This window comes from Salmo salar, chromosome 14, assembly GCF_965601325.2.
Source record: "Salmo salar chromosome 14, fSalSal1, whole genome shotgun sequence".
NCBI classification, from domain to species: Eukaryota; Metazoa; Chordata; class Actinopteri; order Salmoniformes; family Salmonidae; genus Salmo; species Salmo salar.
The window spans coordinates 22,717,606-22,730,465 of record NC_138304.1 but is presented as its reverse complement, the minus strand read 5'-3'; the positions used below and the strand labels follow the sequence as shown (position 1 = coordinate 22,730,465).

General features: G+C 41.7%; 1 protein-coding gene across 1 annotated transcript in view; it reads right to left on the bottom strand.

The window, feature by feature from the left end:
- The window catches only part of LOC106568821 (receptor-type tyrosine-protein phosphatase N2), a 150,414-nt gene that overhangs the window by 76,199 nt on the left and 61,355 nt on the right, over positions 1 to 12,860 (bottom strand). The window contains exon 13 of the mRNA XM_014139506.3: positions 10,827 to 10,906. Coding sequence (XP_013994981.2) covers positions 10,827 to 10,906 — 80 coding nt within the window. The remainder of the gene's footprint in view (positions 1 to 10,826; positions 10,907 to 12,860) is intronic.

Here is a 12,860-nt window from a genome sequence, read left to right as displayed (position 1 = left end):
TCATCTGGTAGGCTCATGTCACTGGGCAGCTCGCGGCTGTGCTTCTCTTTGTAGTCCGTAATAGTTTGGAAGCCCTGCCACATGCGACGAGCATCTGAGCCGGTGTAGTACGATTCAGTCTTAGTCCTGTATTGACACTTTGCCTGTTTGATGTTTCGTCGGAGGGAATAGCGGGATTTCTTAAAAGCATCCTGGTTAGAGTCCCACTCCTTGAAAGCAGCAGCTCTACCCTTTAGCTCAGTGCGGATGTTGCCTGTAATCCACGGTCACTGTGAGGATGACGTCATTGATGCACTTATTGATGAAGCCAGTGACTGCCCTAAAAATTGTCAAAGACCCCAGCCACCCCAGTCATAGACTGTTCTCTCTACTACCACATGGCAAGCGGTACCGGAGTGCCAAGTCTAGGATAAAAAGGCTTCTCAACAGTTTTTACCCCCAAGCCATAAGACTCCTGAACAGGTAATGAAATGGCTACCTGGACTATTTGCATTGTGTGCCCCCCCAACCTCTCTTTTAAGCTGCTGCTACTCTCTGTTTATCATATATGCATAGTCACTTTAACTATACATACTACCTCAATTGTGCCGACCAACCAGTGCTCCCGCACATTGGCTAACCGGGCTATCTGCATCGTGTCCCGCCACCCACCAACCCCTCTTTTACGCTACTGCTACTCTCTGTTCATCATATATGCATAGTCACTTTAACCATATCTACATGTACATACTACCTCAATCAGCCTGACTAACCGGTGTCTGTATGTAGCCTCGCTACTTTTATAGCCTCGCTACTGTATATAGTCTCGCTACTGTTATTTTTCACTGTTGTTTTATTTCTTTACTTACCTATTGTTCACCTAATACCTTTTTTTGCACTATTGGTTAAGCATTTCACTGTAAGGTCTACACCTGTTGTATTTGGCGCGCGTGACAAATAAACTTTGATTTGATGTGGTGTTCTCCTCAATGCCATCGGAAGAATCCCAGAACATATTCCAGTCTGTGCTAGCAAAACAGTCCTGTAGCTTAGCATCTGCATCATCTGACCACTTCCTTATTGAGCGAGTCATTGGTACTTCTTGCTTTAGATTTTGCTTGTCAGCAGGAATCAGGAGGATAGAGTTATGGTCAGATTTGCCAAATGGAGGGTGAGGGAGAGCTTTGTACGCGTCTCTGTATGTGGGGTAAGGGTGGTCTAGAGTTTTTTTCCCCTTGGGTTGCACATGTAACATGCTGGTAGAAATGAGGTAAAACAGATTTAAGTTCCCCGCATTAAAGTCCCTGGCCACTAAGAGCGCACCTCTGGATGAGCATTTTCTTGTTTGCTTATGGCCTTATACAACTTGTGAGTGCTGTCTATGTGCCAGCATCGGTTTGAGGTGGTAAATAGACAGCTATGAAAAATATAGATGAAAACTCTCTTGGTAAATAGTGTGGTCTACAGCTTATCATGAGGTACACTACCTGAGGCGAGCAAAACCTTGAGACTTCCTTAATATTAGATTTCGTGCACCAGCTGTTGTTTACAAATAGACACAGACCGCCACCCCTTGTCTTACCGGAGGCAGCTGTTCTATCTTGCCGATGCACGGAAAACTCAGCCAGCTGTATGTTATTCATGTTGTCATTCAGCCACGACTCGGTGAAACATAAGATATTACATGTACAAAATAAGTTACAAATAACGTGCAAAAAACACACACAATTGGTTAGGAGGATGTATAACGTCAGCCATCTCCTCCGACGCCTCTCACTACTCTCTCTCACTACTCCTCTCACTAAAGTGCACAAATTTTTACCACAGCCCTGCTTGAAGGCAGTGCACTACATAATTAATAGGGTGTCATTTGGCATGCGTCCATACTGACCTATAACACCTATGGCATCACCTGCACAGATCAATTTGAGACTCAATCAGGGGTTGAGAAGGAGCTGAAGACTCGTCTCTCATAACCCATACATAATTCATCCCTTATTTTCTTTCTGTCATGATGGGAAGAAAAATAAACCCTTTTATTTTCCAGACAGATCTGTACTTGCCCTTTGTTAATGCATCCAGTGGAAAATACTTGATCCAGAATGAGTAGAGTAACGTCCATATAGTTCAGGTAGGAAAACACATGGAGTCAATACAACCTCATATGAGAGAAATACAGGTCAAATACATGTGTACATGCATGCTTGATATGATCAATATGGATGCTTCCATAGTCCAATAGGGCGCTTCCACGCCTATGGGAGCATAAAATATTTTTGGTATCTCAGATTGTTGTGGCAATTCTCACATAGAAACTTCATTGCAGGAAGTATCACAAACCATTTTTTAGAAAACCATGATGAAAGTGGCCATTTTAGGCCCTTTTTAGAACTATACATGCCTCTTGTAAGACCCTAAAATCTGTGAACCATACATGATACAGACAATATCTTCGCGTCATTATTCTCCTCATATTGTGCTCTAAAATATCAAGTATATGTCTTTACTCTTGATTCTGAAATAAAAAAGGTCACATTCATTTATTTAACATAAAAATATTAATATGAATATCTCAAAACTACCCTTTTTGATTTGATTAATTTTAAGACATTTACTCTCCAAATATGGGGCGGCAGGTAGCTTAGTGGTTAGAGCGTTGGGCCAGAAACCGAAAGGTTGCTGGATCGAATCCCTGAGCTGACAAGGTAAAAATCTGTCGTTCCACCCCTGAACAAGGCAGTTAACCCACTGTTCCCGGTAAGCCGTCACTGTAAATAAGAATTTGTTCTTAACTGAATTGCCTAGTTAAATAGAGGTTAAATAAAAAAAGACATCAAATTTCCAGAGTGGGCTCTCTGCTAATTCTGAAGGTATTATCAATTGTATGAGCACCACCAACACAGTGAATGGGAAAATAGATTCAAAGGGAACTCCCTCTGCTGGTGAAGGGCTGTGATTGGTTAATGACCTATAATGTCAATTTCTATGTATAAAATGGGTCAAATCATTAAAAGTACCAGAGAGCCCACTCTGGAAAAGTGACCTGTTTGTGGAGCATTTTGTTACAAACCATATGTCAAAACAATGAAATGCCTGCGCTACAGACGTCTATATCAGTCTGCTACTTTTGTGAGATTATTTTAATAAATATATTTTTTTATCTGATTTTTCATGGGGTGCTGCATCACCCTCAGCACCCCTACTTCCTGTGGCCATGGCTACATACATACATACATACATACATATATACATACATACATACATACATACATATATACATACATACATACATACATACATACATACATACATACATACATACATACATACATACATACATACATACATACATACATTCTGTCTGGCTCTCTAATCCCACTCAGAATCTGGAAGGAGTACATTAATTATAGACAAAAAGCAGAAGTACAAAAGCAGGGAGCGGTCCTTTGAAGATGTAGACCTAAATGTCACCCAGCAGCTTTGAAGTTTCTGGGCTGACTTTGTCTCTCTGTTAGAATACATAAAACACTCTAAAACAGAAAGACAGAAGCCCCAGCACCCGGCTTTCAAGGGACATTTCATGTTGGCTCCAACCATCAAACGAGAGTTGAACCCTCTCCTGCCCGTCTCGTACCGTAACCATATGGAGATACCTCTAACTTTCTATACCAAGCAGCCATTGTACTGTATGTACCGATATGATTCTATCACTCACTCAGTCAGGACACAGTGACATTTGTGAATCAGACTGTAGAACATATTGTGTACAGATGTAGCATCTTAATTTGATCACCCTGTTGCAGGTGAAATGTCCTGTAATGCAGGAAATGTAAAAATGGTAGTGTATTTGAGGTTAAAAAAGTTCTGAAGTAATTTCCACCTTGAAATGTCAGACTTCATTTTCCCTTACGAAAAATGTGTCAACCCCTAGATTATTTTCCTGATGTAGCAAACTGGCTCCAATTAAGATCCTACATCTGTATCATAGGAGGTTGCTGAGGGAAGAACGGCTCATAATAATAGCCGGAATGGCGCAAATGTGTTTGATGTATTTGATACCCTTCCACCTATTCCGATCTAGTCATTACCATGAGCCCGTTCTCCCCAATTAAGGTGCGACCAACCTCCTGTGATCTGTATAGCTATAAAACTGATAACATAATGTTGAAGCCATCAATCATTGTGTTACTCATTCAAGGTCAACATTAATATTTTACTAAATGAGGAAATTACAAGAAAGATTTCTTATTCTGAGAACAGAATAGTACATATGGATACTGTACATTTCATCTTTGTAGCCTACTCTATCTATGCAACTTCATTTACAACATACTGTATAACACAGGGCACCGCATTAGTCTGTGTGTCTTGACTATATGATGGTTTTTCGAGGCGAACACAGCTAGCTGGCTATTTGCAGCAGGCAGGCACAGAGCCTAATCCTAGTGAGTCACTCTCCTCTCCTCTCCTCTCCTCTCCTCTCCTCTCCTCTCCTCTCCTCTCCTCTCCTCTCCTCTCCTCTCCTCTCCTCTCCTCTCCTCTGAAGAGTGGATAAGGTGATGTAGAGAACAGAACACCACTTGAATGCGGCTGTAATCAAGGTCCATACGCTGAAGTGGGCCAATCAATTCAGCTGTCTGCTTCTGTTCTCATCAGGGATCTCAGAGCCCACTAAGAGAAGCTGGATACTGCCTACAGATGTAGGATCTTAATTTGAGCCAGTTTGCTACGGCAGGAAAATAATCATGCAACAACAGGAAATATTAAATATTATGTGGATTATAATTAATGGACATTTTTTGAACGGATTGATACATTATTTCGTTAGGGCAAATCAAGTCTGACATTTCAAAGTGAAAATTACACAATTTACAAGCCTTTTAAACCTTGAAAACACCCCAAGTTTGCAATTCTCAGCATCAAAATAGTGGTCAAATTAAGATCCTATATCTGTACTCAGGCCACCAAAGGTGAGCGAACAACAGGAGCATTTTATTAGCCTTTAATAACATTCTTCACTGGAGTGAGAGAGAGAGAGATAGATAGAGAAGCCAGAGTAGGAAGTTTGGAGGAACATTACACACCCAGAGAGAAGACTCTGTCATGGCTGACATGAAGAGGGCCTCAATCATATGGGGGTTCTATCCATCCTGCAGTAAGAAAATAGTGATAGTGATGGAATGCTAAGTCCCAAAGGGGGGTTATGTAGAAGAATCTGAAATCCTTTTTTAAATGATTTTTTAGTTCAGATTCAGAGCTTGTGATTGGAGGAAGCATGGAAAAGTTATACTGCTTTAAAAGTTGCTAAACGTGTTATCCCACTTAGGATACCAGTAGGAGAAAATGCCCTTGAATGATTTGTTGAGTGCTAGAGAGGTCTTCTTTGTTTACACCCTCTTAAGCCATAGACTTACCTATATCTTTAAGAATTCACATGTAAACACATGGCCAAAAGTCAGCATGGTCATCCCCTCCATTATTTCAGCCAATCACGGCTAACTACGCTCATAATTTAACATTTTAATTCATATTTACGGATCCCATTCAACTTTGTAATGAAGGCACATGTTCAAGAAGACATTTCTGCCCTACATGTTGTGTTATGTTATGTCATCATCTTCATTACATGAACTAGGCCTACATCCAAGCTTAGAGTATTCATTTACACATCCCACACACATTGCATTTTTCGCACAGAGAAACAGACCGCAGCGACACGGAAGATTTCACTCTCCCTCTCCCAGCCAGCCAGTCCCTTGCCTGCCCTGGAATGATGCAAGAGTGCTGCAAGTGTGGAGTCAGGCAGCAGAGCCAGCAGAGAGAGCTCCAGCCAGTCAAGCCATCTGCAGCACAAATGTGACCCTATTCCCTATATAGTGCACTACTTTTGACCAAGCCCTGGTCAAAAGGGGTTCACTACATTTGGAAATAGGGTGCCATCTGTAGGAGGCATGAAGCCTGAGCTGAAGCTGGAGTTCCAGGAGCAGGGCCAACACAGAGGTTGCATCCCAAATGGCCCCCTATTCCCTACATAGTGCACTTCTTTTAACCATAGCCCTATGGGCCCTGGTCAAAAGTAGTGCACTGTATAGGGAATAGGGTGCCATTTGGGATGCAACCAGAGTAGAGCTGCCAGCTGTGAGAGAGGGACCCTGAGAGGTCTGCCCAGAGAGGGCTGGCTGAGGACCATGACGCCTGCACTGCCACCGCTGCTAAACAAACTCAGCTTCCACACAACACCTGTGATGATCCACCCTCTTCACAGCAGGACTCACAGATGCTCCCAAAGCTCTGGAGGATTCCACCCCCCAACCCCCACCCAGCTCTCTCTGAAGTCAGACCAAAATAACCACAAGCAACTCTGAACTGCAGGGGACACAAAAGATTGAGGTCTCACTTGTAGGGATTTCTCAGAAGTCACAAAACACAACCACCACGCATACGCCGATAGACAATAGAGATAACACACCAACCTGTGTCACAACAAATTACATCAATAAACAACTGTTTTTGTCATTTCATTTTCCCCCAATTTGATTTTGAGCACATTTTGGCCAACAGGTTGCTATTAGCTACTAGCTAGAGAAAATCCAGAATTGATTATCCTTCAGCATGAGATGAGAATTGATCAACAGGCAAACTAAATGAAGTTAACTTCAATGGATCTGGTGGCTCCTGTAGGGCTTAAGTGGGCCCATAGTCCCATTGGGGAGACTTGTTTCCAATGAAATCACACAGGAAATCAATGGAGACAATTAAAGGAGTGAATCCAAACAGAAAGTGCTGATGACAAAGTCAGGGTTTGTCCAAAATGGCACCCAATTCCCCATACAGTGCACTACTTTTGACCCCCTTTTGCACTAACTCTTTTGACTCTTTTGATCACATACGCTGCTGCTACTCGTTATTATCTATCCTGTAGCCTAGTCACTTTACCCCTACCTATATGTACATGTCTACCTCAATTACCTCGTACCCCTGCACATTGACTCAGTACTGGTATCCCGCGCATATAACAAAGTTATTGTTACTCATTGTGTATTTATTCCTCATGTAATTATGCTTCTATATTTTTTATATATGTTTCTCTCTGCATTGTTGGGAAAGGTCCGTAAGTAAGCATTTCACTGCTGGTCTTACGAACCATGAGACAAATCAAATCAAATTTGATTTGGATTTGATTTGGGACTGAGCGGCTACTGATGATGATTATGTGAAAGGTCACCAAGGATCAGCTGGCTTGGGGGAGGGGGAGTAGTATGTTTTATACACTAATGTGTTAAGCTTCTGTATATTGTATGGTTAGAACAGACAAGCATACAGAGATCTAGGAAGATGACAAAATGCTATGTTATTTGAAACTTTTCAAGGAAGCAGTAAGCAGGTGACTTCTCTCAGATAATGCAGAAAGATCAAGCTGATGATAATGAAAACCATAGAGAAGCATCATTACCACAAGATTTGTAATACAATGTCACAAATCTCACGTTGCACATCAACATCATGTGCATGTACAGTCACATGGATGACAATAAATCACGTTAAACAAGTATACATAGTATTTATTCAATTTCTCTCTGCAGCAGAACACACATACTTAGGGTAAGTGAGTGCCCTAAAAGCTAAGCCCTAAGACTGAGCCAACCAGAGGTTGAAGGTTTTCTTCACATCAGGGAGAAGAGAAGTTAGGTAGATAAACCACATTACTTTTTCCTAAAGAGCCAGCTAATAAGATTTGACATTTTAACAAGTGTTAAAGCTGGAGTGAAGGTCAGAGCTGTCAGCATTATGGGATCTATGCTAAACCACTCAACCGTGAAAAGAGAGAGAAGAAATACAACCAACGGTCTTTGTAATGATCAGAGGAATTGGGGTCTCATTTCAACTCCGGTGATCAGAAATGACTCATGGTTCATAGTATATTCAAGGCCATCAAGGTTAGGACTACCAGATACAGGGAGTGAATGGGAGTGAATAGGAATACTTCTTAAAGTAAACACTGGCCAACAGAAAGTGTTGCATCTACTGTTTAGTGTTTACTCTGGTTGAATACCACTGGCCAAAACAACACCGCTCTACAGAGCTGTCTGCATAAGTGAGGAACTGACAGAAGAAAAACTGGTTTCATAGATGTATGGGAACTTGATCAGAATGATCACAATTTCCCTGCTTTTTAAAAAGTGTGTCAAACATAGGAACTCAGCCATTCACCGATACCACTTTGCAAGGGAAAACTGCCTTCATAACTTATTGAACTGTTTGTGACCTCTGTGACACAGAATTATTTCCATGTCAGGACACAAATCAAACCTCAGATATTACACTCAGCCAGTGAATGAGTAACTAGCTATTGTCAGGGAAGACAATGCATGTTCTCCTCTTCATAGAAACACAGGGGGTCAGTTTAATGGTTAATAATACACATTTAGTCAAACCAGTTGGGCCATTAAAAATATCTCTGACTAAATAACATTTTAAGTGGATACAGTTTGTAGACAACTCATTTCTGTATTCTATTGTGGACTTTCTTGGGGACCTTGCTTAATGTGCTAATTGCGCGGCCGGCTGGCCTGACTCTAACCTCCAGCCAATTGAGGAGCCTGGTTCTCACGGCCGAAACGCACCACTGGAAGTAGTTTTTGGGCCTGCCACTCCATGGCTCCACAGCGTGCATGAATAGGCCTGACAATGAGGGTCATCACCCCGCTGCTCACCATCTTGACACCCCCCCTGACAATAGCCTTTGCCTGGCCCTGGGTTCCTAACAATGGCCGGGTATGCGTGACAGGAGCTCCACAAGCTCCACTCCAGGGTTCTTTACTCGGCAGGCCAGGGCAATACAGGGCAGGCCAGGGCAATGCAGGGGCTGAGTCCCAAATTGCACCATATTCCCTATTTAGTGCACTACTTCTGACCAGAGCCATATGGGCCCTGGTCAAAAGTAGTCCACTAGATATTTAGGGAACAGGGTGCCATTTGCGACACAGCTAGGGCCGTGCTGCTGCACCCCAGACAACCAGCACAGTCCTCCGCCCTCCTCCACTCTGGCCCGGGACGCCCAGGAGGCTGGCTCTCTATCGATCCAGTATAGTTCACATGGAGCAGAAGAATGATAATGTTCTATGAGGTAACACTGACTCCTTTGTTCAGTGTCCAGCCAGTCCAAGGCTGCATCCCGGGGCCCTGGTCAAAAATAGTGCACTCTATAGGGAATAGGGTGCCATTTGGGACACAGGCCACAGATCTTATTATAATGGTATTATAACACACCTTATTTATGGTAGCTATGATGTCATGTTGAAATCTCTTACAGTGCCATTTAAATTAAATAATGCGAAGATGATTAAAATTGAATCATTTAAGTTTTGTCTGCTTAAAACATGGGCACACAGATTTCTCCAATGTGTCTGGAAGAAACTGTAAAATTATGATAAAATTATGCCATTACAATAGCCTTGTAATGCTTAACGTCTCAGAAAAACCACATCAACTGGGGCTATTGAAATAATCTTTGCCGATACTCTTGTTGAATATGACAAATGATGCTTTAGAGACAGCAGCACACCCACACTACTGCACTTAAGTTAAGAGGCAGCCGTATTTCATTTCAAGTGCGGTTCTGTCAACTGCATTAATACGAATAAAGGCTCATCCATGACCTCTCAAAACAAGTTAGTCCGGGGCTGGAAATGAGAAACGAGGACACGAACACGAACAATAGCACTTGTGAAACAGGACGGGGGTAGCCATTACACAATCACATGGTCAAGAGTGTGGAGTTCAATTATCAAAACTATCATCAATAGACGAAGGGGAAAAAAAAAACAAGATTTATCTATTCAAGCTAAACTTACTTTGACAGAGCAATTTCCCTGTGTGTGTGTGTCTGTCCCCTGCAATTCGTATGATACATAGGTGAAATTGCCACGGGGGATCCCCCAATATTCAGAACAGGTCGATTCGTCTCCCCAATAATGTATAAAAAACTATGTAAAGGGGTGCCCTCAACCTCCCGATATCACATTAACACGTCATAGGCAATGGCAAAATGTGTAGAATTGCAGATAATTAGCTTTAACGGTCGACTTTGGGCACAAAAAACTGTCTAACTCCTCAATTTTCAAACAGAAATGAGGTGTGCCTTTGGTGGTTCATCGATATGTCATTCTGGTCATGCATGCAGCAACCCACGTAACTAGTTCATTAGCTAAGCTAGCTTCCACTTTTATTGTGTTTTCCCCTCAAAATACCCCTCAAGAGGCATAATAAATCCAACTGTGTAGAATTGCTGGAAATGCATTTTAAATGTCAGGGTTGGATCCCTCCCCCCCCGATATCTACACCACAATTTTGCCATTGGCTTGATATGTTACAAATTCCAATTCGTGGGGGAAAACATTATCTTCTTATATAAATATAAAGATTTTCTCATTACGGTTGAAGCAGCCTTGTATGTTCGTCAGTAATGATAACCATATACAAATACAGCTATTCTCTCCTTTCCTTGGGGGTTCTTTGACAATGCATACCTGTATTTCATTCACCAGAGAAGAGTTGTGATTGGTGCAAGGGAAGCTTCCTAATAACGCTTACGGATGTCACTTAGATTTGACTCTTTCTCCCAACAGCACATCTCCATTATCAGGGGTCTATACAGAGAGTTTTCAGTATGGAGCTATAAAAACTGTGGACCAGTTCTCTGAGAGTAAACAACAAAATCTTGGATATTTGAAAAAGCTAAAATGTCCATTTCAGTTCCAACATGCTCCACTAAAGCACAAGAGATTGCTTTTTTTGCAATATATATATATATATAACATTTAGCTATCAGAGCAGCTCAGACCTACCTGCTATGTTGGCCACATCTGCAGTGCTGACATTCTGGGTATTAGGTCGTACTCTGAAGGTCACAGCTGGGCCCACCACTCTGTAAAAAAAAACAAAAAAACACACACAGTGAGATGAGACACTCCAAACATGATCAACTAGAAATACATTTTTTACATGGCGGTAAAGCATTGTTTTTCTGCCCTCTTGCCTTACAAAGAACAGACCAGGTCATTAACCCAATGAGTCTTCTAACCCCTTTTAAACATTGCGTGTTTGAGCTGCAGACTTCTGTGTAATTAACGGGGGCTGAGCTAGAGCGTTGTTTGTGAGACAAGGGCAGATCCCGAAGGGGCCCAGGGCCATGTCTTTTTACAAAAACGTCTGTAGAGGCAAAATGGTTTGAGCTACAAACTATTAAAAGCTATCGATGAAAAGCTGAGACTCCCACGAACATGCACTATGACGCTCACAAGCTACACAATGACGCTTACAAGGTACACAAGCGTCATTAGAAGGTAAGGGGTACTTCTACATAGAAGATCATAGGAAATCCCAGGACATAGTGTCAATAGTACTGGAATAAGCTCACATAGTTGCTATCACAAACTCCAAACTCCACACAGCTGTCACTGACTAGTTGGATATTCATTTCCCACTAAGCAAAACATTTCTGTACTTACAGCATTCGTATACATTTATTTTTATCAGGTTTTTGCTTTGGCAGACCTTGTTTTTGTATTGACATTTGTCAATTAAACTCATGAATGCAGCTGTTTATGTCAAATAGTTTTGTGCTGTACTTGTAGCCCTGATTGTCCTGAATATAAAATGGTTAAACACTTCAGTGTGAGGCTAAATGTAAGGGCTGGACATGCAGATAAATGAACGTCAGATAAATGAACAGCCCATATTTCCTGGGGTCTCAGGACTGATGGTAGTAAACCAGAGCCGTACACACACAGTGCATGAATAGTATTTTACCTCTGGCTACCCCATAAGCTGTTAGAATCCCTGTAGCCAAAGGAGCCGTTTCCACAGGATACCTCTTGAATCTCAATGTGCCTCTGAGTGTTTTACAAACAACAAATGACAAGGAGGGGTTTTGTCTAGGATTAGGTACACATACTTTATGCGTGTCCTTTCACCGACAGTCATAGGGACAATTGCTTATGTACAGAGTTTTGTGAATTGTGTGTGTAATGAAAAGCGCTGTACAAATGAAATGTACAGATATTATTTTTCCCCTCACAACGTATTTCCAAAGAGAAAATCTAGGGTGGACACTGGACAAATACTTTTCAGGCTGTAAAAATATATCTTGAGCTGAAAAGTGCTAAAGGTGATGGAGGGCGAACCACCCAGAATAAAACCAGGTTATGGCAACCTATTGAACAGAAAGTGTTTTGCTGTACTGTATGTTGAAGTCAAAGAATGTATCCAGCCAGGAGGTTAAGGTATCTAGCAATGTGTGGAGGACAACCTCAACCAGCAGCCAGCCTTTCAACCATTCTATGATATTCACCCCCGCAACACTCTAGTTGTATAGATTTTTCACATCTATTAAGAGTTCGATCTATTAGCGGTTGAAAAGGAACATCACTCACTGTGACTTCATAACACATTGATATGTTTCATGACCTACGCCAGGGGCGCCATGCGGCCATTTTATTTTAGTGGGGGCACAAAGTACGTGAGGATGGAGGGGAGGTGGTTGCAGAATTTTGCATTTTTCAAACACCTGGAACATATTTTTCCTGCAATTGAGAGCCATAATTCTATGTTAAAAAATATGTACATTTCTCTGCATAGGTTATCTAAGCATACCTCTTTACCTGGTCAATTGCCATTTTAATGAGGGTGTCATTCTGACTGTTGTAAATCACACATCTCAATATACTGCACTAACATGCCCAGGATATTACATTCAAATTACAACACAGTACATGGGATCATAGCACACATCATCAATACAGGTACATATCACAGAATCCTAATTAATACACAAATATCATGATATTATCATAAGGTGCCAGATTACATTTCAACCAAGT